The 27,447-nt window shown below is 36.4% G+C and overlaps 5 protein-coding genes across 7 annotated transcripts; 2 read left to right on the top strand and 3 right to left on the bottom strand.

Annotated features, from left to right (window-relative positions):
* Nucleotides 1–1,456: 1,456 nt before the first annotated feature.
* On the bottom strand, nt 1,457–5,684 carry LOC102617428 (E3 ubiquitin-protein ligase AIRP2). 3 transcript variants are annotated; one of them, XM_052432263.1, is made up of 8 exons: nt 5,539–5,684; nt 5,259–5,460; nt 3,750–3,828; nt 3,518–3,606; nt 2,943–3,093; nt 2,784–2,850; nt 2,433–2,667; nt 1,457–1,747 (listed from the first exon to the last, which is right to left on the bottom strand). In XM_052432263.1, the coding sequence occupies exons 4-8, from the start codon at nt 3,583–3,585 to the stop codon at nt 1,537–1,539; spliced, it is 732 nt and encodes a 243-aa protein (XP_052288223.1). In that variant the 5' UTR covers nt 3,586–3,606; nt 3,750–3,828; nt 5,259–5,460; nt 5,539–5,684; the 3' UTR covers nt 1,457–1,536. The 3 variants fall into 3 exon arrangements, with proteins under 3 accessions (XP_052288223.1, XP_052288222.1, XP_052288224.1); XM_052432262.1 differs by having other exon boundaries at nt 3,518–3,828; XM_052432264.1 differs by lacking the exons at nt 3,518–3,606; nt 3,750–3,828.
* Nucleotides 5,685–5,835: 151 nt separating this feature from the next.
* Nucleotides 5,836–8,520, bottom strand: LOC127899426 (dehydrodolichyl diphosphate synthase 2-like). Its single transcript, XM_052432819.1, is given in 5 exon segments — nt 5,836–6,143; nt 6,145–6,497; nt 7,513–7,537; nt 7,898–7,965; nt 8,271–8,520. Coding segments are annotated over 5 exon segments (807 nt in total). The 3' UTR covers nt 5,836–6,032.
* Nucleotides 8,521–8,688: 168 nt separating this feature from the next.
* On the top strand, nt 8,689–13,496 carry LOC102616830 (protein DAMAGED DNA-BINDING 2). The gene is made up of 11 exons (XM_006488441.4): nt 8,689–9,417; nt 9,507–9,597; nt 9,777–9,904; nt 10,208–10,330; nt 10,445–10,533; nt 10,627–10,747; nt 10,876–10,967; nt 11,679–11,808; nt 12,105–12,350; nt 12,443–12,639; nt 13,021–13,496. The coding sequence occupies exons 1-11, from the start codon at nt 9,187–9,189 to the stop codon at nt 13,211–13,213; spliced, it is 1,641 nt and encodes a 546-aa protein (XP_006488504.2). The 5' UTR covers nt 8,689–9,186; the 3' UTR covers nt 13,214–13,496.
* Nucleotides 13,497–14,210: 714 nt separating this feature from the next.
* On the top strand, nt 14,211–24,103 carry LOC102619253 (ABC transporter G family member 31). Its single transcript, XM_006488451.4, has 24 exons — nt 14,211–14,714; nt 14,956–15,076; nt 15,202–15,290; nt 15,961–16,045; nt 16,398–16,560; nt 16,912–16,988; nt 17,069–17,213; nt 17,659–17,960; nt 18,036–18,317; nt 18,409–18,725; nt 18,796–18,956; nt 19,024–19,127; nt 19,205–19,361; nt 19,473–19,526; nt 19,652–19,782; nt 19,891–20,223; nt 20,312–20,602; nt 20,681–20,764; nt 20,929–21,062; nt 21,168–21,395; nt 21,910–22,081; nt 22,173–22,260; nt 22,803–22,969; nt 23,589–24,103. Exons 1-24 carry the CDS (start codon nt 14,383–14,385, stop codon nt 23,853–23,855), a joined length of 4,284 nt encoding a protein of 1,427 aa, XP_006488514.2. The 5' UTR covers nt 14,211–14,382; the 3' UTR covers nt 23,856–24,103.
* A 1,163-nt stretch (nt 24,104–25,266) lies between these two features.
* LOC102622493 ((S)-8-oxocitronellyl enol synthase ISY1) lies at nt 25,267–26,805 on the bottom strand. The gene has a single exon (XM_006488623.3). The coding sequence runs from the start codon at nt 26,680–26,682 to the stop codon at nt 25,507–25,509; it is 1,176 nt and encodes a 391-aa protein (XP_006488686.2). The 5' UTR covers nt 26,683–26,805; the 3' UTR covers nt 25,267–25,506.
* Between the last annotated feature and the right edge of the window lie 642 nt (nt 26,806–27,447).

Raw genomic sequence — 27,447 nt, forward strand, 5'->3', positions numbered from 1 at the left:
AAGAGTCTCAACTCATTATCAAAATCATGCATGTAATGACAATGTCCAGACTAATTTGATTTATCACATAACCAACAAGACACATGCATGCATGGCATACTTTGCAATGTTGTGGCCATGGATGCCTTGTGTATATATTAGCATTAGGCTGCTACGGTCCATTTGATAGAACTTGTCCCTATTTTTTGGCTGCCTACGGAGCCTAGACAAGTTAACAAGCTAAGTTTGTAGCATCCAAGTTATAACTCTATCCGTTTGGTTCTTCAAGTCTCTGAATTAGAATGCACAACTAGCCAAGTGTCAAGTACACAAATACGAACAAGTAACCCCACCCAAAAGTACCATTCAACGTCGATCATTTTTAAGTACAAGTGTCGTGTGTTTAGTTGGAGGGGTTGTTGGGCTTTGGGGGTCATGGCCGTTTTCATGCATTCGGCGAACCCGCTCCGATGCGTGGGCATAATGCAACACTAGTTGTCCTTGGGACAGTCCTATAATGGATTGGTTGGTTTGGGTTTAATCCTCGCTCAATTGACAAAATTCTTGCACCCTACCCTAATACAACTGATCAAGGTAACTGGACTGCTGTGGGAAGGACTCCTGTCAGGACTACGATAGTTGCTCAGATGATTACTCGTGGGCTATTGGAAAACCTTAGATGTCTGAAATGGGGTGCATGGAGGGGTTGTCGCAATCGCATCGGGCTCTCAGTAGTTGAGCCATGGGCTGCAATGGTTTGCCTGTATTTCGCACCTTGGGTCTTGATTGGGCTCAACATTCTGGCGATCAAACTGAACTTTGATGATCCATTAGAGGGAACCCGATTGCATGGTGGTTCGGGTTTCATTGGATCACAGGTGACTGAGCTTTCTGTGATTGTCGGTTGGGTACGTGAGACAATGGGACCTCTGTTAGTCTGTTTCATGCCCTTCATAAGCTGAAGATGCTGAGGATTCTAGAAGATGAAGAAATTACAGGGCTAGATATCTCGAGCGACAGTGGATATGCTTATGTTTGCGCATCGAGTAGAAAATTATCCTCGCTTGTATGCTGATTACAAGCGCATGCAAGAGAACAATCATGACTAGATTGCCGCTGCTTCATAGTTACTGGTTAAGATACATTTGCCAGATGGCTTTGTTTCTTTTCTCGGATAGTATCAATTGTATATAATATAAAACATTTCTAATCGTCTATTTTTATGTCGAACTTTTAAAAGGGGATCAAATTTGATTTGATTAGTGCTTCTATCTTGTGTTAGAGTCAAAAGTTTTCACTATAACACTACTAGAAGCGGGAAAAAATAAAAATAAATAAAAACCACATATTCAAGAATCAACAACAACAACACTATTTGGTCTAAGTCGTAACCAAAGAAAATAGCTGTATTAAGGCAATGCCCACCCAATAATAATAATAATAATAATAATAATAATAATTAATGTACAATTGGGAGTTTCATAGAAAGCATGTACATAAATAGTCAGAAAGTTCATCATATACAGTAAGATCCAAAAGTCCCGTAAATATAAGTACTCACCTAACATGAGAATCATAGGGGACAATTACAGAATCTGGAATGATAAGCGGTAACTTATCAATGTAAAGGAAAACCCTCTTACAGTTTTCTCTCAAAATTGTGGATAAATCAACAACATCACACTTATCTGTGTAGATCCATAGATCACTGGAGTCGACCCTTCTAAGACTATCCCGGCAAAAAGGACATGACTGGGACCGCCCATGCCTGAAATTAAGACCAAATACTACATCATCAAGTTGAACAGAATGCAAATGTTAAGCAGGATAGAACTCTTACTCCTGTAAGCATCTTTTGTGAATTTCTAGTAATCTAGATAAATAGTGCTTCCAATACATGAACATGTGTGTGCCCCAAGTAGCGTGTGCATGAAAAAGCATGTCAATGCACCACGTATGGAGATACATGCGCACTGGGAACAGTGATTCATGTGCACCAGAAAATGAAATCAACAAAAAGAAAGCTGAGGTTTTTGGTATCGGATAACAACTAACAAGGAAAAAGTCATATGCCAACAACATGATCAGATGGCACTTGTTTGACAGTATTTTTATTAGTCCAAGAAAAATGCACTCATAAAAAATGGATATAAAGAAATCATACAATGTGCACCAGAAAATGAAATCAATAAAAGAAATTCGAAATCAAATAACAACTAACAAGGAAGAAGTAAAATGCCAACAGCATGATCAGGTGGCACTTGTTTGACAGTCGAAATTTTCCTAGTGCAAGAAAAATGCACTCAGCAAAAATGGATATAAAGGAATCATACAAAAATCCTAGGGCCCGTGGCCCATGAATCACTACAGAATGTGATTAATGAAATGAAATGCTTATATGTCATCATAAAATATAATAGGAAAGAGTGTTCACAAACAAAAAGAAAACATACCAGTCCCGATAACACTTCAAGCACAAAGAATGGCTGCAATTAGGCAATACAACCCTGCTGTTCATCTCCAAGCAAATCCCGCACTCCTCTTCTCTTTCTAAGTCAATTTCAGAGCTCTTCCCCCTTTCCAATTCATCCTTCTTTCTGTATCTGAGAGTACACAGATCCTTCTGTTTCCGATCTTCCAGATCAGTGATACCCCTTTGAAGTTGCAACAAAGAAGGAAATATCACCCCTGTTAAAGGCAATATCAGTTAGGTTTACAGGCTAACTATAAGCAAAAGGGTTACACCAACATAAAGAAATGGCCCACAATTTAAAATATTTTTAGCTTCTCCAAATCACACTCACCATAAAATTCTCGGATGCTTGCTTTCCTTTCATGAACAGACATAGTGGTCTTGCCGTCGGCATAGGTCTATAATCAAAGTCACTGAAGTTATAATTTTGCAGGCAAAAAATGACAAACTGAAATGATCAACACAGGCATGTATTGATTAATTACCATACCATATAAATAAGAACCCGAAGCAAACCAAGGGCACCGGCAAGATGACAATCAGTCCACTGAACAAGAAAAAGGAAAAATTGAGCAGCAGGACTGTATGACAGTCTCATTTGAAGACGAGCTCCATCCGTCTCCCTCGGGTAATCTAATGCCCTGCGAATAACAAGAGAAACAAAAAGCACAATCCTCAATTAGCAAATATACAAAACCAATAACTCCAAATACTAAAAACTGTTTAACAAAGGTGAAAATCAACCGAGATTGTACCTTTAATGCAAAGTTTCAACTAAAAGATTAAATTTTAAACATGAATACAATTAATACTTTTTATGCGTCAAAAACATTCAAAGAACCAAATTTTATAAGAACAAAAGTTGCGATTTTTACTTGAATAATAATGTCGCAAGTGAAGAAAAAAAAAAAATCTAAACCGCACATGTTTGAAGAGCAAAATGATATCGTGATTAATTAACAAATATAAAGACACCTAAATAAACAAAAAAAAAATAGTATTTAGAAAATAAAAATTTAAAATTTGATCGATAATAAAAAAAAATCCAGGAATTGAGAGAGTTACAGTGTGTTGGCGTGCTGAATATCAGCTTCGAGCGCTTTCAGTGAATCCTTGAAAGACGATTTTCCCATGGCCGGGTATTTTCCCGGAAACTAATTCCCATCAACCAAACAGAAATTCCAATAGAAAATTTATAACTAAGAAAAAAATTTGTGACTTTTTGATTTTTTCAAAAAGAAATCTTGATTGATAGAATCGGACTTCGGAGACAAGCCAGTACAGTTTCAGGCTCTACCTTAAAACACTGTCTGTTATGAATCGTTGAAACTTCTTATTAGCAGAAGAAAAAGTCGGTCTGCAATTACGTACTTGCCCTTTAATGAACAAACCAATTATGTGCGAGTCATAAGTCAAATTCGTGTATAGAATAAAAATTCATGTAAATTAAATAATATAAATAAATAAATCACAAGTCTTATAACTGAAGCATTGACCTTTATTAAAAAAATTCAGAAAGCATGACTTCGCTGTGGGTATCTGTGTCTTTATATTTTAATGATACCGAAAATTTATTAAGAATAAAAATAAAAGAATTATAACTTCAGTGTTATTTATGAGTGATATTTTGGAAGATCTCAAAATTTTTCAGGCAGATATTTTCTATTGACAAGATATGGCTTATTTCTAATAGATAAAAATCATTTATTGAAAGATACAAATTAGGTAAACAATTAGTCACAGAGTATCCCAACGACAAAGATAGGAACTACGGAAATATAGTATATGAATAAAACTCAAACAATTTAACTATAGTATACATAAATATTATGAAGAATGAAATTAAAATAGATATCTATAACTCAGTCACGAATATATTATCCATAATATTTTTAATATTTCAATACATTTTAGATCAACCTGATACATATTAAAAGACTTGAATCCTTGAATTTTTTATTTTATAGGGAATCCTTGAATTCATTAGTGAGAATTTAGGTGACAAACTCTAGACCTAGAAAGTGGTTGTCGAGAACACGTAGGCGACGAAAATTACCTATTTTATTACAATTTAATAGTTTAGATGGTATAGGGACAGAAATGGAATTTCATAGAAGCATCCTTAAATTTCTGGAAGAAACGGCAGCGTAGCAGGTACCTGCAGGCTGCGGTGATGTGTGTGACGTGGCGATTATAGGCTGATAATCAAATCAAGGGCAGTGGAAAGCGGTTTATGGAGAAAGGGCAAATACCCGTTGGCGCGGCCTCAGTTTTTCCCATTTATTTAATAAACAACGGCAGAATTGTAAACAGCCGTCCTATCATCCAGACTGCCGCTAATTAAACGATTATTATACAACTGGAATGAATAAGATAGGAATTGGATAAGATATGCGTCCTAGTCAAACATACACACACTCTCTTTCTCTCTCTCTCTCACACACGCATATATGAACAAATAAGATAGTCAATCTGAGAGTCTTTTTAAGGTAGTATGCATACTGCACTCTGAACCAAAAATAATATAAAATTAAGAATGGTTCTCTCTCACTTTGCTCCTAGAAATATTGCCTATAAAGTTCGTATTACAAGTTATATAACATATGCATGACTTTTCACTTGAATCGAGACAATTTATCTCTCCTTTATGAACATAAGATTATAGTTATTAGAATAAAAACTCTAGATTCCGAGAAACTCAATAAACATATCCGTTAAAGAATAAATATGGAAACAAGCAAGCAATGGGCTCTCTGTTCTTAATGTAAATAATAAGAATCAAATGGATATGGTCAACGCTAATTACCTGTTAAAAGGAATGGAGTGTTTTTAATCATTTCCAATTTGTGAACAAGAGAAGTCGGCTTTTGAGGGGCTGTCATCATTATCCACTTTATATAGTCTAATAAGAGTGGAGAAATTTGACGTTTGGTGGCCAAGTGATTTGAACACTATTATAATTTGATCATCAAAGGCACCAGATAAGGAGAAAGACAGACAAAGAGAATCTGCAAAAGTACTACCAACTTGTTTTACTAAATTCAGTTTAAAGTAAATACTGAGATTTGAATTAAATTAGTGCTTACTTTTATTGACCGGCAACCCTTCTATGACCCGAAATACTATCAACATCGAGTTACAGGAGGAATGAAGATAGGGCTTAAAGTTTCATTGAACTTGTACATGGAAGTTGGCTTACCATTAGTACTAAAACCATGTGCGATACTTGTATTCTTGCCCCTGCAAAAATGAGCACCAAGTGAAGCAATATTAGCCAAGCATTTATAGCATATATTTTTCTTGAGAAACATTTCAAACTTCCATTGACATATGATTCTATTACCTGTTAATGAAACGGGCTGTGGATGGATATTGCTCTGGAATTATGAAGATATGAAGGGAGCAATGCTTTTATTTTATATTACCAAGCTGCAATACTTTGACTAGACTTTTTACTACTATATTAGTTTAAACCCAACACCATGATGTTGATCTGGTGCCGGCTTTTATAGCTATTCTTGATTCTTAGGCTTTAGACCCACAGCCTAATATCTAATAAAGAACACAGGCAATTGCCAGCTTATGAATCTCGTCTACCATACCGCCTCTTCCTTTGCTGAAATGAAGTTAATGCCTCTACAAACTCGGCTTTGCCAAAATCAGGCCAAAGTGTCTGTACGAAGAAAAACTCTGGTGTATGCCAACTGGCAGAGTAAGAAGTTACTAACTCTTAGTTCACCACTGGTTCTAATCAATTGGTACGGCGGGTATGGGTAATCAGTACAGCTGGTTTCTAGTTCTTGCTCAATCAGGCTTTCATCGATGTCGTCCAGTCGAATAACATCGTCCTTCACTTTCTGTGCAATACTTTTGCAAGCCTGTACAACATCATATTTCCCGCTGTAGCTAACTGCCGCAATGAGTTGGAAATTTGAGTTATTTTTTGTTCTATCCTCTGCGTCACTTACAAGTTCCTGGAGAGTCTTTGGGAGTTTCGATGAATCCGCAATCATAGATATCAGGGCCGGCTTTAGAATATATGGGCCTTAGGCAAAATTTTTTGTGGGGCTTTTTTTATTTTATAATTTTAATATTTAATGAAATATAAGAATAAAACATTCATACGACTTTTAACTCTTGAATTTTAATAGTAATAAAAAATATCTTAAAAATTTTTAAAAACCAAACCTAAAAAAATAACCAAGAAGATATCTTTTTTACTTCCATTAAAATTATTACAAAGATAAACAAACAAATAAATACAAACAATATTATTTTTAAAGAGAATATTTAGAATACTAGAAAGTTGAGATGATGAATTAATTATCAAATAATAGATATGCACTTTGTATTTTAAGAAATTAATTTTTTTTAAATGAATCAATGAATGTAATAATTCTCTTCGTAAAAAAAAAGACCAAGAAATCTATTTATTTATTATTTTTTATATTACAAGGTTTTAATGGAAATTAAAAGGAATATTAAAAATCAAAGAATTTAATTTTTTTAGGAAACTTAAAAGGTAAAAAAATTATTTTTATTTTTGGAAAAACTAATAATGAATGAATTAATGGCTAAACAATTTTATTAATTATATCTCTTGAACATTAAAGTTACCAAATATTGATTTTCTACAGAAAAAAAAAATAATTCTTAGTTGTGGTATAACCGTTAATTATAAAGATGTCTAATAGGCTTTTCTGCAATACATAATTTAAAAAAAAAAAGATCTTTATTAATTAAATAACTATTAAGAAATACTCAAAAAAAATGAGGCCTTAAAAAAATATAGGGCCTTAGGCAATCGCCTTGTTCGCCTATACTTAAAGCCACCCATGATAGATATTCGAATACCTTCGCTGTTAAAGGAAAAGACACATCTATAAGGTACATGAACTCAACATCCGGACAGAAAATTCCAAAGCTGAGTTTCTTAATTAGTAGTTTGCTAAACTAAATTATTTAAGAAGTCCATATAGTTCTTGTTGTGGCAATCGTTTTTAATTTTGGTGCTGAAACGTATTGTTTTAGTCTTTGTAAATAATAATAACTCAATATACCAGAAAATCTAGTAGACAAAGTGCACTACAGAAGTTATATAAATAAACCAGAAGCATGTGCAACAGAATCCATTTACTTGTGAGAACCTTCTCATAGAAAGTAATAACCTGCAACTGCAAGAGCTACTTCAGGCCAATATATGATATGACTACTAAAAGTCAAACAAGCAAAGAACTATTTGCAGATGCTTCTTGTTCTCAATTTGGTCATCAAGGGAATGAAAACATGTTAGGGATATAAATACAGTATATAGAGTTGACATGTCTATTTTGAGAAACAGAAACATAATTTCCAAAAGAAAACACTTTCGATTTTTTAAAATTAAGATAAAGCACAACTGTTATAATATACTGAAAAAATTGTGGAACAATGGTATGTATCTACCTTATGAAACCCTCTAGCTCCGACTTTATGGACTTTTCGAACAGTTTCATCAAGAATTCGACCTCCACCTGCACTTTTAACCAATGAAAATTAATTAGAAAAATGATAAGCATACAAACAAGTGGCAAAATCAGATTCCTCAAAACGATGTTGTTTTGACACTTAGTTACAAAATTGTTTCTGTTGCACGTTTATCGTTACTCGGATCAATTAATTAGCCAGCTAGTATCGGGGTGTCGTGACTTTTAATCCTAAGTTGCTGCGAAATGAAATGAAATCATAGTCGTTGAGTGTAATTGCGTGGTGATAAAAACAATCGTTCGTTCTTTAGCTACTGTGGTTTTAAAATTAAGCAACAACGAGTGATAAAAACAATCGTTCGCCTCCCTATTTAGTCCCGCCGGCAACTCCTCCTCCTCCAGAGACAAATCTGAAATCCTCTCATTCGAACGCCGCCGCCGCTGCTGCTCATTTTCCTTGACGGCAACTTCCGCGGAGCTCCCTCGAGCTCGAACCTTGCGAAGAGAAAACGGAGGTGTGATGCGGGTTTGGGAGCGCGAAGGATTGAGTTTCGGAGCAAAGAGAGTGTTTGGAACTGGAGAATTCACGTGCAAGGATAACATTGTTCCGGTTTAAGCTTAGCTATGAACTAACTTGTCGTTCATTCTTCTTCTTCTTGATTTTCAGTTATTCAGTTGTTGTTGCTGTTATATATTTGCCGCCACCTATGGCATTGATTTTGAATAGCCTGCCTACGGTGAAACGGAAGCGTTCTGAGCCTCTAGATTTTTAGTGGACAAGCAGAGCGATGGAGGAGCAACGACATGACACTTATTCGACTAGTTGTTCTCGCGAATAACTCCCTCCCTCTCTGATTTTGACGTCATCGATGGCATTTGTGGCTCAAACAATAATAATGACTGTAGTTGTTTGTTTATGCAAAATACTAATCATACTTCACCGACTCGTCGTATTTTACATGTGAAGGGCTGATAATGCGCCACGTATTTCCCGCCATTGAAAGAACTTCAAAATGCCGAAAGTAACCAGACAAAATGTGGTGAATTAACTAAAAGTCTGGGGGTATTTGAGTAATTTAGTAGTGCACACGTGCGACGAGGCGACGAATCGGTATTTTGGTACTTCATTTTTAATGCCCAACCACGTTTGAACGTCCATTTCATTTCCCAATTCGTATTTGTGTAATATTGTCTGGAGTGAATTCGAATCGATTCCACGATCGTTGTCGTTGTGTTTGTTTTCGTCTGATTGTATGTGAATTGACGGAAATGGCCCCGCAAACGAGAAGAATGGCGTTTCCGAGAGTTGTGATTGAGAGAGACACGGACACTGAGCAGAGCTCATCAGAAGACGAAGAAGAAGACCGGGAGGAGGGCCCATTTTCAGAATCAGAAGAAGAAGTAACAGAGAATGGACGTGAGGAGAAAATTGAAGAGGATTTGGATGCAAAGAGAAAAGGGAAAGCTCCTATTACCATCAGTCTTAAGAAAGTTTGCAAAGTAAGCCCTTTTAAGAAAAAGACTGAATTTTTATTTTCCTATTTTTCTTAGTATTTTTATTCCAATTACATGTTTTGGTGGGGTTTTAGGTTTGTAAAAAGCCGGGTCATGAAGCAGGATTTAAAGGAGCAACATATATAGATTGTCCAATGAAACCTTGCTTTCTTTGCAAAATGCCAGGTAAAGTAGCTCTGTTTTTCCATTTAGAATAACATTGCTGTTCAGTTGATATTGATTTGGTATCTTGTCGGTTGTCATCATGTCTTACTTTACACCGTTGGGTCATATTGTATAATTTACATATATGATGTTCTTACGTGGATTTTTTTTTTTTAATTTGAATTTTTTGAGAAATGAAGGTCACACGACGATGAGTTGCCCTCATAGAGTTGCTACCGAGTATGGGGTCACTCCAGCATCCCATAGAAATGCCAGCAACCCAGTAGAATATGTCTTTGAGCGACAGCTCAGACCCAACATGCCTCATGTAAGTGTATTTTTATTATTTTTTTTAAAATTGTCATTATTCTGTTTACTTAATCTCCGCATGATGCTTGTATGTGCAAGTGGTTGTTATGTGTCAAATTATGTCCCAAGGAGTAAAGTCGTTGACACTGGTTTCCTTTGTGTTTGCGCCGACTGTCTGTAGTATTCAGCGTGTGCTTGATGAGTATGCGCTATATCTGATGCTGACTTATTTTGTTCTCCATTTATGCTTAGTTGTTACATTATAGTGTTGGGTTTTGTGTGATTCTCTTCATATTGAATTTGCTGCAATTCTCTTCAATAGATGAAGCCTGCACATATGATCCCAGATCAAGTAAACTGTGCAGTCATCAGATATCATAGTCGACGAGTGACATGTTTAGAGTTCCATCCTACAAATAATCACATCCTTTTATCTGGAGATAAGGTTAGTCGCACTTGTATAATATTTTATTTGTTTGTTCAAGTTTCATCAATTTAAGGATGTTTGGATTTCATGACTATTGACACATGTCCCCTGTTTTCTGGTTCATGGTAAAAGAAAGGACAAGTTGGAGTCTGGGATTTTTACAAAGTATCTGAAAAGATAGTTTATGGAAACATACATTCCTGTATAGTCAATAACATTAGGTGAGTCATCTCTTTATGAAGCCTTAACATTCAGCCATTCTTCTGTTGTGCTAGTACAGTTTGGGTGTGTAAAATGTAACCAGTCATTTACAGGTTTAACCCTACAAATGATGGTACTGTTTATGCTGCATCCTCTGATGGAACTGTCAGTTGCACGGACTTGGAGACTGGCTTGGCGTTATCTTTGATGAACATTAACCCTAATGGATGGCATGTAATATTTTATTTTGTTTTACTTCTTGAAGTTCATAAAGCATGAGTTGAACTGATTATTTCATACTCATTCTGATATTTTATTATCCAGCATGAGTTTTATGTGACTAATATATGGCTTGTATGTAGGGCCCACGTACTTGGAGGATGCTTTATGGCATGGATATCAATCCAGAGAAAGGGGTTGTACTTGTTGCTGATAATTTTGGTTTTCTCTACCTGTAAGTTATTTTCTTTTGTGCTATAGTTACAGCTTAAAGGTTTGTGATTAGGATACAAGAGATGCAGAACAGCTTATGAAAGGCTTACCCACTTGGTGACACTACTAAGCTTGCTAGCTATTTCCTTGTACAACAAGTTGCCCTTTTCCTAGTGTCTGTTGACAAAATTCAAGATCAACAGCATGTTGTGAATGTTTGGGAAAAATCAAATTTTATTACAGCAAACAGAAAGTGGTATATTGTCAATGACAGTTTTCTGAATAGAAGGTTGTTCCCTTTGCTATTTGAATCATTTTATTGATGTGTCACCTATAGGATGAGCGAGGATATAAAATTAGGTTGATAATCATGCCCACCGAGAAGTTAACTTTAACATTGACAGAGAGGTCGTCTTGCCAAATTGTCAAACCCATCAAATATTAGTGGTTGTGATCATCTAATTCTAGCAGATTCTGCTGCAAAGATTCTGCTAGTTAGAATTTGCTACTGTCTTACTCACTGAATGGCTGCTTGGTTCTGCAGCAAAGTTCTCTGTTGTACTTGCAATGTTTGAGAAACTTTACAGTTTGCGTTAGGTAGAAACATTACTGAATTTTCAGCTGCATGCTACACATGTATTTGATTATCATTTTTAACTTAAAGTAAATTAATTGAATAATCTAGGATTGAAAAGAAAGAATGTAAAAGTTGGTTGTTTATTCCTTATCTTAGGGTGGATGCACGAACCAATAGCAGAAGTGGGGAGGCAATCTTGATCCACCGAAAAGGTAGCAAAGTTGTTGGTCTGCATTGTAATCCTATTCAACCAGAACTGCTTTTAAGTTGTGGAAACGATCACTTTGTAAGTTTTTTAGTTTTATTAGTTCAAATTTGTATTTATTGACTTTTGTGACCGTTCAATGGTTTGTTCCTTCACTGCACACCAACAAGGGTTATGATTTAACTGCTATCTGGTAATTTTTTTTTTCACTATTATAATCTATGGAAACTAATATATTATATTAGAAAAGCTAATTTCCCTGGAAATTAGGCTGTTTGTAAAATTTTGCTTGGTAATATGAGTTTGCTAATCATCTTGCTTACATTTATTATTCTGGTTATGCCAGTTCTGAAAGTCATATTATTTTATTACTCCAGGCTCGTATATGGGACATACGGCGATTAGAAGCTGGATCTTCTCTCTGTGACCTTCCTCACAAACGTGTTGTTAACTCGGCATATTTCTCTCCGTCTGGTAGCAAAATCCTTACCACTTCACAGGACAACCGACTTCGTATTTGGGATTCTATCTTTGGCAATTTGGACTCCCCAAGCAGAGAAATTGTGCACAGTCATGATTTTAATCGCCATCTGACACCTTTTCGAGCTGAATGGGATCCAAAGGTGATATCATATTACTTGAAATGCTTACCTTTAGGTTGCTTAAATTCTTCTTCTTGGATCTTAGGAAATTAATTATTATGTATTTGTTGCAGGATCCATCGGAGTCCCTTGCAGTTATTGGTCGTTATATAAGTGAAAATTATAATGGAGCTGCTCTGCATCCCATCGATTTCATAGATATCACTACGGGCCAATTAGTTGCTGAGGTTATGGATCCAAATATTACAACTATCAGTCCTGTGAACAAGCTACATCCACGAGATGATGTTTTGGCATCTGGTAGTTCGAGGTTGGACTCTGCTTCTCTCACTGAATCATATTATTCTGTTGTGGTAGAGCTTTTTGCCTCCTATATACATTTCCAGAACTTTTCTTTCCCCCCTCAAGGGTGCCACAATCATTCCTTTGAGCTAGCCTTGAATACTTTTGGTATTGTCTTTCATTCATGGAGCAGTAATGCTATAAAGATTTCCCTAGCTTTTGCTCGATCAAATCAACCTGAAATGGGCTGATTGTGGTGAGGGATGAGAAAATTAGCTACATTTACACGTTTAGCAGTTAAGAACGTGGAGAGTTTGATTTGTTGCTTTAATCTGAAGTAGTGAAGTGTCATGTCTTATCAGTTGTATTGCCATTCTATCTATAATGTGATTATGCTTATTCCTTTCAGGTCTATTTTCATTTGGAGGCCAAAGGAGAAGTCGGAACTGGTGGAACAGAAGGAAGAAATGAAGATTATTGTCTGTGGAAAGGCTGATAAAAAGCAAAAGCATAAGTTTGGGGATGAAAGTGAAGATTCTGATGACGACACATCCAAGTTAAAGCGCAAGAATGTCAGGTCTAAGAAGTCAAGAAAAAGTTAGCGCAATACAGTCACAAGGGCAATGGCTAGCATAAAAGTATTAAGTCGAAGAGATATCTATTGTCAAATTGCCATTGTGCAAATCTTTTGATCTCGATTTTGTAGGTTTGTTAATGCTCTAACCTTGTACCAGTAGCCTCCTTAACTTGACAGTATGTTGCGGTAATGGGAATTTTGTTATGTGAATGGCTTGCGCCAAAAGACAAACAAGCTTTCTTGTTAGTATGAACCGTGTAATTATTAAGGCCTGCTGAAATGTTACTCGTTGGTGATGTTAGCGATTAGCTCATTTTTAGTTTGCGATTTATATTTTGTTATGTGCCCACGAATTCGAAGTTGGAGCGTGCAAAAGTTGAACGAGATTTTTGATAAATGATCACATATATTTACGTACAACTCACGTACGGCTTTCAGTGTTAATTACCTTTTTGAAGTTGACAATTTGGACAAGTAATTAGGTGTAATTCCATGTAATGAAGGTTGATCATGTTCATGGATATGGTGTCCTGCGTCATCGAATGCGTCATACTCGTAAGCAAAAGTTGTATGTGCATGCGTATCCTATGCTTCTGCTTGTGCACTGGTGGGCGTAACAAGAGTTTTACTCCAAACGTTACACTGTTTCCTTTGTCACAAAATGCTTTGAAAAAGAGAATTCGTATTTTAATGTGACTTATAAATTCACCCACGGTAATAATTATTATTCTTATTTAAGTTACACGTTTCAAGTAATGTGCCATTATTCCACACGTGACCAAAAGAACAGGACAACTAAACTTTGTATTCTCTGGAATCCAAAGTCAGGTAGGCGAATGCCGATTTACCCCAACCGTCAGATATTGGTGGCCAATTTCGTCATTTCGCATCTTCAAAGTTACCTTAAGAAAGCTAGAGAGTAGAAACTCAGCTCCGTCATTTCAGTCTTCAAAACTGTCAGGCCACGGCAAAATGATGCGCACTCGAAATGAGGGTCAATATCGTCATTTCAATTCTTCAAAATTCCCGGGGCAAACTCTCCAAGACTCCAGCGCTTATATAAACACACAACGTTTTCATATCAAACTATCGTTTGGAAGAGAGAGAAACTCCTGAGAATCTGAAACGAAAGAGAAAGAAAGAGAGAGAGAGAGAGAGAGAGAGGGGGGGAGGTGAGGGCGAGGCTCTAATAACATGGCGGCCTCTAACGGAAGCGAGTACTTCGAAGTGGAAATAGATGGAACGGCGAGAGAATCGTTTACGCGTGCGTCGAATGCGGAGTCGTTGGAGGAGGACGAGGATGAGCTTATGTGGGCGGCGATCGCCAGATTGCCGTCGCAAAAGCAAGGAAACTTCGCCTTGTTGAAGACAACGACACCAAGAAACGGAGGCGAAGCCAAGACCGAGACGATTGATGTGCGGAAACTCAATCGAAGCCGTCGCGAACTCGTTGTTAGTAAGGCCTTGGCTACTAACGATCAGGATAATTACAAACTTCTCTCTGCCATTAAAGAACGCCTTGATAGGTATATATAATATAGAAATTTTCGAACGAGGTTTTTCTGGCAATCTTGTTGTATCCCAAAGTGCAGGAAAACTCTTATCGAAAAAAGCACTGTTTATAATATATTTGTTTATTTACTCATAAGGAATAAATAGATTATATATAGGCTAAATTACAAAACTCGGTAATGTTTTATATAATTATATTAATTAAAAAATGAAAAATATAATGTTGTGGATTGGTTCTTGTTGATGTTGATGAAGGGTTGGAATAGAAGTGCCAAAGGTGGAGGTGAGGTTCCAGAACTTGAAAGTTGTGGCTGATGTTCAAACGGGATCGAGGGCTTTACCTACTTTGGTTAATGCTACTCGTGATGTATTCGAGGTTAGTATCCTTTCTTATTATTGTTTCATTTAATATTGTTAACTGTCTATCATCAACGTATTAAGCATGCAAGCACTTATGTCTTATCTAACATAATGCTTCATTTCTTGTGGATTTGAATGCAGAGAATCTTAACTGGCTTGAGAATTTTTAAACCTAAGAGACATTCTTTAACCATCTTGAATGACGTTAGTGGCGTCGTGAAGCCGGGGAGGTACCTGTTTTTAAGTAGCTCAAATATACATGCATGTGTTTGTGTCTGTATATTTATACTTATATACTCATGATGCCACACCTCGATCTCAATATATACTGACATTTGTGTTTGTTGACTTCAATCGAATCAGTTTATAATGAAGTTATTAAGATAGGATAGTCAATTCACCAAGTTTGTGGATCATTTAGCTGTTTACGATAATTCTCTAAGGTCATCATCTTTTCTTGATCTGGGCTTTCAACTGGCCATATACAAAGAAGTAGTCGATAGCTAATGAATGGAAAACAATAATAATAATAATAACAACAATAAAAAGATTTTGCCCATATTTGACTAATAATATACATGTGTCAAAGAGCCTTAATAATTCGAGTGGTGTTTGTAGTCGTTGTACTTCTGCTTAATATTTAAAGCATAATATATCCCTTGACTATTGTGTAAACGCTTTCTTTTACTTACCTTGTGTGCAAGTTACCCACGCACCCAAAGCCACCACACTGAATCACGAACATATCCTTGACTTGATTACGAGCCTACGAGATTATGTTTTACTTTTTCCTACTTCGTTAGAGTCGTTAGAGAAATTTATTAAGTTTCACATGTTTTATCAGTTATCATCTGAAATCTTCATTTTCTGCATGTGAATATAACTTTTTGGTATTTGTAGGATGACCTTGCTCTTAGGACCTCCTGCTTCTGGGAAATCCACCTTGCTTTTAGCTCTGGCTGGGAAACTTGACAGCTCCTTAAAGGTTAGTACTTTAGACAAGCGTGTCACTTATATCTGTTTACGCACTTGTAACTGACATAAACCCTGAACGAATAATGATAAGTTTTATAGTTGTCAATAGTAGTTAAGAATTGAATTCAGTCCCTGAAGAATACTGCATCATTGAGTGCTGAAATATATTTTCATCAATCTTCAGCTCTGAATTTTCTATTGACAGAATCTTTGTCTCATCAAATCAACAAAATATGATTTCAGAGATAGTTTACCCAAAGTCCCAAAAAAAAAAGAAAAAAATCGTTATCGAAAATGTTACTTTTATCCTGCTCCATGGCAGTGGTTGTGTTGACGAATTATAAACTTATTTTTGTTTGCAGAAAAGTGGTAATATCACGTACAATGGCTATAAACTTGATGAATTTCACGTTCAAAGGACTTCCGCATACATAAGCCAAACAGATAATCACATTCCTGAGCTCACTGTTCGAGAAACCTTTGATTTTGCTGCTCGATGGCAAGGTGCAAATGAAGGCTTTGCAGGTCGGTTCATTATGATTATCAAAATTTTAAAGTAGAATCACAGCCTTGATCGTGTAGCATTTTGCATTGTATAAATGTACTCCAGTCATTACACAGATTAATTACTTCTTGTGTTGCATACTTTCAAACAACAAACAGAACTGATAAAATAATAAACAAGATCAAGGTGAACCTTATCACCTAATTAGAGGGTTTAGCTCTCATTTCTATGAATTTTGTCTGGCGGTAAGATATTCAGATGGTATAGATCATGGTAGAGTCAATGCAACTGTTGTCAATTTTATTATACCAACAACTTATTAGTCTCCTTACTAATTATGATTTTCATTTTTCTTTCCCTCTTACTTGTAGCATATATCAATGATCTGAACCGTTTAGAGAAGGAAAGGAACATACGTCCTAGTCCGGAGATAGATGCTTTCATGAAGGTTGTCATTTTGAATCTCTGCTTTCATTTTTGTGTTTATGTTAACACCTGTTTTTTGAATTTAAGCATTTTTGTGTGTAGGCATCGTCTGTCGGTGGTAAGAAACACAGTGTTTCAACAGATTATGTCCTAAAAGTGCTTGGTCTTGATCTGTGTTCTGAGACTGTAGTTGGTAATGATATGATCAGAGGTGTCTCGGGTGGTCAGAAAAAAAGAGTTACAACAGGTCCCTCTCTGCTCCTCTCTCCACTTGCACGTGCATATGCATCTACCATTTAACTGTTAGATTTATACTGCTGATTAACTCCACTTTACTGGTTCTAAGACCAAAGAGAGAATTTTCTTTTGTCGTAGACTCGTAGTATCATCATTATTGAAATTTATAACATTGAATGAAGTCTTTCCAATTTTTGGTTTTAATATGTGGCTCACTCCAAATGTTGATCATGGATCCATGATGAAGATATCCAAACTGTAAAAGAATATATCAATTATTGTTTTCTGATGAAAATTGCTTGGACATATTGACTAGGACTTCCAAAAATTTAGTGGAACCAGAAAGTTATTATTGAGTTGCATTTTGTTTGACGTTCAAATTTCAAACAATATCCAGTCAGTTATTTGATACTCTTCTATCAAACAGCAATAATAGTCGAGGTTATAATATGCAGGAGAAATGATTGTTGGACCAAGAAAAACCCTATTCATGGATGAAATATCCACAGGGCTCGATAGCTCCACTACATTCCAAATTGTGAAATGTTTGCGGAATTTTGTTCATCAAATGGATGCTACTATACTAATGGCTCTCCTTCAGCCTCCACCAGAGACATTTGATTTATTTGATGATCTGCTGCTGTTATCAGAAGGCCATCTGGTCTATCAAGGTCCTCGAGCAGAGGTGTTGGAATTCTTTGAGTCGTTAGGATTTCAGCTGCCTCCTCGCAAAGGGGTTGCAGATTTCCTACAAGAGGTAATGTGTTAAAATAGATTTACAAGTATGATCTTTGTTTTGGCGCTGCCTAACAATTTTTTTTTTTTTTAACAGGTGACTTCCAAGAAAGATCAAGCTCAATACTGGGCTGATCCTTCAAAGCCATATGTATTCCTTCCCGTTTCAGAAATTGCAAAAGCTTTTAAAGATTCCAGATTTGGAAAGGCTCTTAAATCCTCACTTTCTGTTCCATATGATAAATCTAAATGCCATCCTTCAGCTTTATCCAAAACAAGATATGCTGTATCTAAATGGGAGCTTTTTAGAACATGCTTTGCACGAGAAATTCTGCTGATCCAGAGACATAGTTTTCTTTATATATTTAGGACGTGCCAGGTATAGTTTAGCTTTTCAGTTCTATAATTTTCTTTTTGAAGATTTTCTCTCATGGTTTTCCATCTCATAATCTCTTTTGCATATTTTGAAGGTCGCATTTGTCGGATTTGTCGCATGCACAATGTTTTTACGGACAAGACTGCATCCCACAGATGAAAAGAATGGCAACCTCTATCTCAGTTGTCTGTTTTTTGCAGTGGTTCATATGATGTTTAATGGATTTTCTGAGTTACCTATCATGATAACTCGACTCCCGGTCTTTTACAAGCAGCGTGATAATTACTTTCATCCTGCATGGGCATGGTCCGTTGCCAGCTGGATTCTTCGTGTTCCTTACTCCGTCCTTGAAGCCGTTGTTTGGTCTTGCGTTGTATACTTTACTGTGGGTTTTGCCCCAGAGACTGGGAGGTACTTCCTTTTATGGGTGATGTTTATGCTTTCTGTAATTTGTTTGTAATTACCTTTTCATTATTTTCAGATTTTTCCGTCACATGTTCTTGCTGTTCTCTTTACATCAAATGGCATTGGGCCTCTTCCGGATGATGGCCTCCATTGCTCGAGATATGGTCGTTGCCAACACATTTGCATCATCTTCTCTGTTAATCGTATTCTTGATGGGTGGATTTATCATCCCAAAAGGTAGGGTTAGATCATACATCATGATATTTTTTCAGGTCAATTAGTCATTTGGTGTTTCTTGTTTCAGAATCGATTAAGCCATGGTGGAGATGGGCTTATTGGGTGTCACCACTGTCCTATGCGCAGAGTGCAATTTCTGTTAATGAATTTGCCGCCGCAAGGTGGAAGAAGGTGCTCTAATAAATGCATTTCTGGCAGCTTTTTTGTCGCTCAAATGCTGGTGAAATATTAACCATAACATTTTGCAGAAATCTGTTATTGGAGACAACACGATAGGTTACAATGTTCTTCATTCACACAGTTTACCGTCTGGTGATTATTGGTACTGGATCGGAGTTGGTGCTTTGTTACTTTACTCTCTACTTTTCAACAGTGTCGTGACTTTGGCCCTGGCTTACCTGAATCGTAAGTTACAAGAGGAAGTTTCGGCTCTTTGTTTTTATCGTTTTACTATTGATTTTCTTATTATTTGTTGATTACTTATAGACGTGGCGTTTCCTGTTTTGTTCATTACAGCTCTTAGAAAATCACAAGTGGTGATAGATGATAAAGAAGAAAATTCTGTCAAAAGTCAGTCATCTTTTCAATTTTTTTTTAAAGAATTGTTTGTGTTTATTCATTTATAGCTATATTTTTATCTTCCAAAACTCAAGAAAATTGTTTTCTAATTGTTTGATTCTCATCTGAATATTCAGTGGCCAAGCAGCAGTTTGAAATAAATACAACCTCTGCCCCGGAGAGTGGCAAAAAGAAGGGAATGATTCTGCCATTTCAACCATTGGCCATGACTTTTCATAATGTCAATTACTATGTCGACATGCCCCAGGTGTGTTTGCTTAGCAGCTAAATTACTTTGCCTTATGATTTCTTAAATCAATGATATCCTAAATCAATGTAAAGCTTTCTTTTGGGGCGGGGTGTCATTGACTTTCAGGCAATGAGGTCACAAGGTATACCAGAAAAGAAGTTACAGCTCTTGTCAAATGTGAGTGGTGTATTCTCACCTGGTGTTCTTACCGCTTTAGTTGGGTCAAGTGGAGCCGGCAAGACGACTTTGATGGATGTTCTTGCTGGTCGGAAAACTGGTGGTTACATAGAAGGGGATATAAAGATATCAGGTTATCCAAAGGAGCAAAGCACGTTTGCCAGAATTTCAGGATATGTTGAACAAAATGATATACATTCTCCTCAGGTGACAGTTGAAGAGTCTCTTTGGTTCTCTGCCAATCTTCGTCTGTCAAAAGAAGTCAGCAAAAATCAAAGACATGTGAGCTTCTTAGCACTTGCAACATTTAAGTCTGCCGGTTGAGTAGTTATCACTATACTGATAGTAATTTTACCACAATACATTGCAGGAGTTTGTTGAAGAAGTAATGAGACTGGTGGAGCTTGATAGTTTAAGGGATGCCTTGGTTGGTTTTCCAGGTAGCAGTGGTTTATCAACCGAGCAAAGAAAACGCTTAACAATTGCAGTGGAGCTTGTTGCGAACCCATCCATAATTTTTATGGATGAACCTACATCTGGACTGGATGCGCGAGCAGCAGCAATTGTGATGCGAACTGTTCGTAATACCGTTGATACTGGACGAACTGTGGTTTGCACCATACATCAACCAAGTATTGATATCTTTGAAGCATTTGATGAGGTTGGTGTGTTTGTGATATTGCTAGTTACTCTATTGTTTACTTTTTTTTGGCATATAACTTTATGTTGTAACGCACAGCTACTTCTTATGAAACGAGGTGGGCGGGTTATATATGGAGGGAAGCTAGGTGTCCACTCAAAGACTATGATAGACTATTTCCAGGTGACATTCATTTACCATTGTTTATATTTTATTTGCTTGCTGTTCTTAGTTCTCCGCACTTCAGGTATTTGATGTCTTTAATATATTAGCGATCAGGATGATGATTAGTTTGACAATGGAATTAATGCATGGGATTTTTTCCGGTACTCTTTTCCCTTGTGTAGGCGCTTGATGGCATCCCTTCAATTCCTAGTGGGTACAATCCTGCAACTTGGATGCTTGAGGTTACTACAGCTGCTACTGAAGAAAAACTCGGAGTTGACTTTGCAGATGTGTACAGAAGTTCTGAGCAATATAGGTGATCGAATTGATTTCATATTATTATTGTATTAATATTTGTCAGATATTTGACTTTTCCGTTGATTGTTATGCGCGATTTGTTAAGAAAAAATTATCATTTCAGGGTAGTGGAGTCTTCGATTAAAAATTTGAGTGTTCCTCCTCCTGGCTCAGAACCGTTGAAGTTTTCTTCAACTTATTCACAGGATCCGCTTTCTCAATTTTTTATTTGTTTTTGGAAGCAAAATCTTATATATTGGAGAAGTCCACAATATAATGCCGTGAGGTTAGCTTTCACAGTGGCGGCTGCATTAATACTTGGCTCTGTATTTTGGGATATTGGTTCAAAGAGGTAATTTTTTTTCTTAATTTTTAAAGTACTTATATTTGATCTTGCATTTTCGTAAGCATCTATAGCTCTCTGTTTTCAGTTTGCTTAGGTTCTTTTTAGCTTTCCTTTTTCTCTTTATTTTGTTGAGAATGAAACAAAAATTTGTTCCATCTTTTTTCTATCATTGAAAAGCTATAAAATAAGAATGAAATCTGGATGGTACTCCACGCCATTAAAATGGAAAAATCTTTGGTGTGTCTCAGCAGCTTGGAAGATGTGCTTATGTTAGTCCTTTGAGATATGTAACATTTTAATGTATGGATTACTTGCTTATGCATCTTAGAGGTTTTAACTAATCCTGAGCAATAAATTTTCAATGTCAAAGAGGTTCCTGCTGAACCTTTTTTTGAGTATCTGATGGTTGGAACGCTACTCCCCTTTCTATATTTTTAGAATGGCTTTTATCTTTTTACCTTGTTTCTGTGGTAATTTTAATGTGGAGATAGTAAGCTATTTAATATAGTAAACTCTTCAGGAGCTCAACTCAAGGTTTATTTATGGTGATGGGAGCTTTGTATGCTTCATGCTTGTTTCTCGGGGTCAACAATGCTTCCTCTGTACAGCCCATAGTTTCAATTGAGAGGACAGTGTTCTATAGAGAGAAAGCAGCAGGAATGTATTCCCCAATTCCTTATGCAGTGGCTCAGGTAACCGTCATGCTGCTAAAAGTACATTTGGCACAACAGTCTAGTGTAAAGAATAAATAAATGATGAAAATCTCATTTTCCTCTTCAACAGGGTCTTGTGGAGATGCCATACGTTTTTGTGCAAACAATTATATTTGGCTTCATCACATTTTTCATGATTAATTTTGAAAGGACAGCTAGTAAGACTCCCCCTCTGCTCTAATGCGTCGTTTGGATTTAATTGCTGCTTCTCTGATAGAGATGGTGTTTTTCATTTGTTTTCTTTCTTTTCTGCAGTCATAACTCTTTCAGGCTAAATTTCAGAGTTTTAAGCTTTTGTATTAGAGGGAAAATATAAGTTTAACGTAATTTTGAGGAATAGCATAATCACAGTGTTTTTCTACTGAATGTTTCTAAGGTCAAATGATGATAATGATTTTGATGATGTCCATAGGGATAATGCACCAAGTGATTTCCGTCTATTAAGACTTTTATAGGACACATGTTTACGGCTGACATAGGGTAAACAATTCACTGCATCTAAAGTCTAAACCATCGATTCATCATCTAAACAAAAATGAAATCAACTACTGTGTTTCGTGTTTTTTCAGCAGCGCAGCAATAGATTAACAGTTTGGATGAAGCGGACCACTTTTGGGCCATGAATATTTTACAAATGTGCTGTCTGGACATATTTATGAAAATGCATTTTTTGTAATGCATGTTTTATTTTCAATTGCAGGAAAATTTTTTCTCTTCCTTGTGTTCATGTTTCTCACCTTCTCATACTTTACCTTCTACGGAATGATGGCTGTTGGTCTCACTCCTAACCAGCACTTGGCAGCTGTTATTTCTTCTGCATTTTACTCATTGTGGAATCTCCAATCAGGTTTTCTAATCCCACGACCAGTAAGTATTATTTATACCCTTTTAGCAAAAAATAAAAATAAATGAAATAATGCTTTATAACTTTAAATCCATTAATTTTAGTCGTGCCATTTCCATCTTCAAGACTTCAAGTATCGATGAATGATGAATATGATAACAGAGATTCTTCAATCTTAATCGGAGCTATTGAATACTATCATTGTCATCTGCTCAATCAGCCAACTTAAGAAACTTCACTTCCTTCTCAGCTTTAAGAGCTTGTTCTGAGCCTATCTATTAGTTGACTTTGTAAGTCAGAATAAAAAAGCAATCTCCTATCAGAAGTTGGCGTTTACAACTTCAAATAATAAATAGTAATTAGTGATGCTTTAGAAAATACAGAGGGATCAAAATCTATTTTACTATTTTAATTTATGGAACAATTTGGAACAACATAATTTCTTCTGCAGGAGACTGTCTAATTAGATGAATGATTATGCCAAAAGATAACTATAAGTAGCCACTATGTTACTGGACTACAAGTTCTGAAGTTGAGCTTGCTAGACATGACATGGAATAGTTTCTGACACTCTGATTCATAGAGTTAGTTGATTCTCTTATAAATTTTAATCGACTTTGCAAATTTGTGGCATTATATTAGAGTATTCCCGGATGGTGGATCTGGTTCTACTACATCAGCCCTGTTGCATGGACTCTCCGGGGCATCGTCTCGTCTCAGCTTGGTGATGTGGAAACCATGATTGTGGAACCCACATTTCGAGGCACAGTGAAAGAGTATTTGGAAGAAAGTTTGGGCTTTGGTCCCGGGATGGTTGGAGTTTCAGCTGCAGTGCTTGTTGCCTTTTCTCTTTTGTTCTTTGGCAGCTTTGCTTTCTCAGTCAAGTTCCTCAACTTCCAGAAAAGATGAATGAACCCACAGATTCAGTATAGAGGTGAAAGAAAACACCAGCTGGTTGTAAAATTCTGCTCAAGTATAGTCTAATCCAGTGGCGAAGCTAGCAACACATTTTTTTTTTTTTTCAATTGTTCAACATTGTTCTTGACTTACTGGTTAGTTGTCTGTAATTGAACCCCGTACTACTAATGCCACTAGTTAGTAATAATTCATAAACAAATATCATAACAAATTTTAATATAGTTCAAATTAAGTGTCAATTATTTTATAATTCCACTTACTGCTCTCCATTATCATGTTCTATTGTAATTCATAAAGGGGCATTAAAATGCAAAATGCAGCTAATCAAATTTTAATAACGTGAGACAAAGTTTTCAAAGTTGCTCAGTGCTCACAAACTTCAATATTAGCCATACATATTGTAGTGAACAAAAACTCAAAATGTGTTTTACACAAAAAGTATTAGCACGAAATGATTATTGTACTTTGGACAAAAGTTGATTGGGATGAGTTGTGACTGTATTTGAGTTTTGCCTTTACGGCTTTATGCAAATTTGTTTTATGGAAATTGTCTAGTACAAGCATTATGGATTTTTTTACCTTTGCTTTGTACTGGAGGTTTTGGTTCCATCCCCCTCTCTTTGTTCATCTCTTCTTATATATTTTATAAGTAAAGGTCCAGCGTAACACCCCATCTTCTGGGTGGTTTCATTAAAAAAAATAAAAAAATTATAGTGCAAGTCTCAACTGTTTCTGTTTAGTTAGTAAATTTGCTACTATTTATCTTTTATTGTTCAGCTGCAATATTGTTGGTTGCTGTAATTATAAACTTGCACATGTTTCTAACAGAATCCTTGTGATGATAGTTAATTTCTTGAAGATTAATCAAGTATGGTGGAAATACAAAATATTGAACAGATGTTAAATGAATGTAGCAAATGTTAATATACATTTTCATTGATTTGGGATTTTATTAGTTCAGTTCGTTCTATATTTTAATGTCTGATTATTTGAGAAAAAGAACATTGGAGACAGTTGCACTAGCGATATGCCATTTTTACTTGTCTTACTCCTTAAGGATAGGAAAATGCTACTGTTATCGTGCCGGGAAAGCTAACCTCAATTGAAAATTTTGTTAGCATCTTCGGGCCCAAATCATTAATTCTCAGGCTTGCAGACTCAAACTTAGGATTTGATTTTTAAGTCTAGGAATCATTTATATATATATATATATATATAACCTTTATCATTAACGGCATGCTATCTCTCTCATTCTTTTTGTTTTTTTCCCCCCTAATTTATTTATTGTTTTCTTTTGATATTATGTGCTGAAAGTACACAAGACTTGCATTTCCATTTCCTTAATGAAACACAACGTCTCTGCATTGTGACAACTGCAATAACCAAAAGAAATTTGAATGGTGTGAGTTCCCTTCCGCCTACAAAATTTGACAGAGAGAAGAGTAAAAGAGGGGACACTGCTGTTGGAAGTAAGGAAATTACATACTTTTAAATTATGAGATCACATCTGCATGATCATTTTAAAAAAATGAAACAAAAATAGAATAGTCAAGCGGCTGCACATGATCCTTGTGAGACCCAAATTCGTGGCTAACCACCTTCTCTTCCTTTCTGTTCAATCCAAACGAAGTCAAAGGAAGCTCTATGGAATTAACTTTTCATCTTTCATGTAATCAATCCAATACAGGATTGAATCCAATGTTTTACACCGTATTCTAAACCCAAGCCGGTCGGCTTTGTCTCTGGTTCCCAACATTTTCGCCGGACAGCGAAACAAGATGTCCAAGAATTCCCAGTTAGCCAAATCTTCCATCTCTGTTTGAATCAGTCCTTTGCTCACTACAATCTCTTTCCATACTTGTTTCTTGTCATTCATGGCTTTTGCATACCAAAAATCCTGCGAAAACATGCTCTCCGGCACTTTCACGCCAAACTTCTTTCCGATGCTTGGCCAGATCTCCTTCCATGTAAATCTGGGGCCATTTATTGCATTGAAAGCTTGGCCCTTTGTGGAAGATATATCATCGTTTGTGGCTGCCCAAATGTGCTGTTCTGCAACTAGACGCGAATCTGAGCCGTCGATGCAGTACTCTTCCCAAATCTCCCTTGTTCCTCCAAACACAAAAGGTAGATTTAAATGTTTACAGACAGCACCATAGACACATAAACAGCCCAAGAAGTTGTACAAACTTCTATGAGAACTACCGAGTAATAAGCCGGGCCTATGCACCGACCAAGCCACCTTTCCTGCCAGTTTCTCCTTTAGCAAGTCCTCTAAAACATAGTAAAAGTTGTTGCTTTTGCTCACTCTTGGGCATTCTTCATCATAGAATCGAACTTGTTTTTCTTCAGGAAGGCCTTGTAATGACACGTAATGCTTCATTCCTGTCTGGAGTGAAACGTGCTTTAATGCCTTAGCCCTTGGGAGAATGGCATTCAAGGCGTAGCACATCATGGCCTTGTTCTGCTCGCAACACTTGTGCATATCGGAAGCAAACTGGCTTGCCCACGTGACCCAGAAGATATGCGTCACGTCTTCTAACAAAGTGAGCTTTCTCTTGATATCCAGAGGATTCAACAGGTCACATGAGATGAAACAGTAGCTGCTGCTTTGGATTGCTGTGATCTCCGGTTCCCGAGCAATCCCATAAACCTTCCAATTGGCTGTTGATATCAGTCTTCTGGCTAGCTCCTTCCCAACAAGCCCAGTAACCCCAAAAATGACTGCAACATTCTTAGCATCAACTTCTCTTCCTCTGTTGACAGAAACTTTGTTAGTGGCTGCTTCTGCTTCGTCATTGAACTCTTTGGCTGCCATTGATTAAAACTTGAGATGTTTTGGCTTTGTTTGAAATATGAACCATGCTACGTAACATGTATGTATATGCACACGCAGAGAGAGGGAGAGAGTCTCACGTTTTAATTATTTTGATCGTCGTCTAACAAGTCTTAAGAAAGAAGAGTCCAAAGACACCTAATTCAAGTCAAATGCTTAGTTCCTTCTTTTGAGGGATGATTTATTCGATGTACTCAAGCCTGACAGTTGAGAGAATAACTCTATTATAAAATACTGGCTTGTAGTGATCAAAAGTAGCAACATACATTTTTAAAATGCTCGCTTGCTATTTAAAATTTCACTTTATGATTGAAGTTGAATAAAGTCTTTTTAGTAGTTGCCAGATTGTTGCAGCATCAAAGCTTATAGAAATGGCTGCCCTGGTGGCAGATTTTGACCATGGCCGCTATAATGCTGGCATTGTGGAAACAAAGCTTAAAATATTTAGAGGATGGTCAAACTTACAGGGCCACCTCTTTTTGACAGAAACAGTTCACCACTTGAATTGATGAATCCATTGAACCAACCAGCATTCTCTTTACTTACCAAGAAAAAAAAAAGGATTCAATTTCATGTGGCAAGAAAGAGATTTGAAGAGAACTACTAACACCTAGATGTGTTTTTTATTATGTGCTTAAGGATGCGTTTCAAATGCAGCGCACAATACAAAAGCTAAAATGGTGGATCCAAATGGAATGTTATTATTATCTTCAAGTTGTTGTTGCTGAAAAATGAATGAGCTTAAAC

The sequence above is a fragment of the Citrus sinensis genome, chromosome 8 (genome assembly GCF_022201045.2).
Source record: "Citrus sinensis cultivar Valencia sweet orange chromosome 8, DVS_A1.0, whole genome shotgun sequence".
Classification (NCBI taxonomy): Eukaryota; Viridiplantae; Streptophyta; class Magnoliopsida; order Sapindales; family Rutaceae; genus Citrus; species Citrus sinensis.

Coding starts and splice junctions, on each gene's coding strand:
- LOC102617428 (XM_052432263.1), bottom strand. CDS start 3,585: ATGGGAAAATCGTCTTTCAAGGATTCACTGAAAGCGCTCGAAGCTGAT. Junction 2,668..2,783: donor AAGCATCCGAGAATTTTATG/GTGAGTGTGATT, acceptor TGCCTTTAACAG/GGGTGATATTTCCTTCTTTG. Junction 1,748..2,432: donor TTGAAGTGTTATCGGGACTG/GTATGTTTTCTT, acceptor TCTTAATTTCAG/GCATGGGCGGTCCCAGTCAT.
- LOC102616830 (XM_006488441.4), top strand. CDS start 9,187: ATGGCCCCGCAAACGAGAAGAATGGCGTTTCCGAGAGTTGTGATTGAG. Junction 10,331..10,444: donor TCCTTTTATCTGGAGATAAG/GTTAGTCGCACT, acceptor TCATGGTAAAAG/AAAGGACAAGTTGGAGTCTG. Junction 10,534..10,626: donor TGTATAGTCAATAACATTAG/GTGAGTCATCTC, acceptor AGTCATTTACAG/GTTTAACCCTACAAATGATG.
- LOC102619253 (XM_006488451.4), top strand. CDS start 14,383: ATGGCGGCCTCTAACGGAAGCGAGTACTTCGAAGTGGAAATAGATGGA. Junction 15,291..15,960: donor GGCGTCGTGAAGCCGGGGAG/GTACCTGTTTTT, acceptor TGGTATTTGTAG/GATGACCTTGCTCTTAGGAC. Junction 19,128..19,204: donor CCGCCGCAAGGTGGAAGAAG/GTGCTCTAATAA, acceptor AACATTTTGCAG/AAATCTGTTATTGGAGACAA.
- LOC102622493 (XM_006488623.3), bottom strand. CDS start 26,682: ATGGCAGCCAAAGAGTTCAATGACGAAGCAGAAGCAGCCACTAACAAA.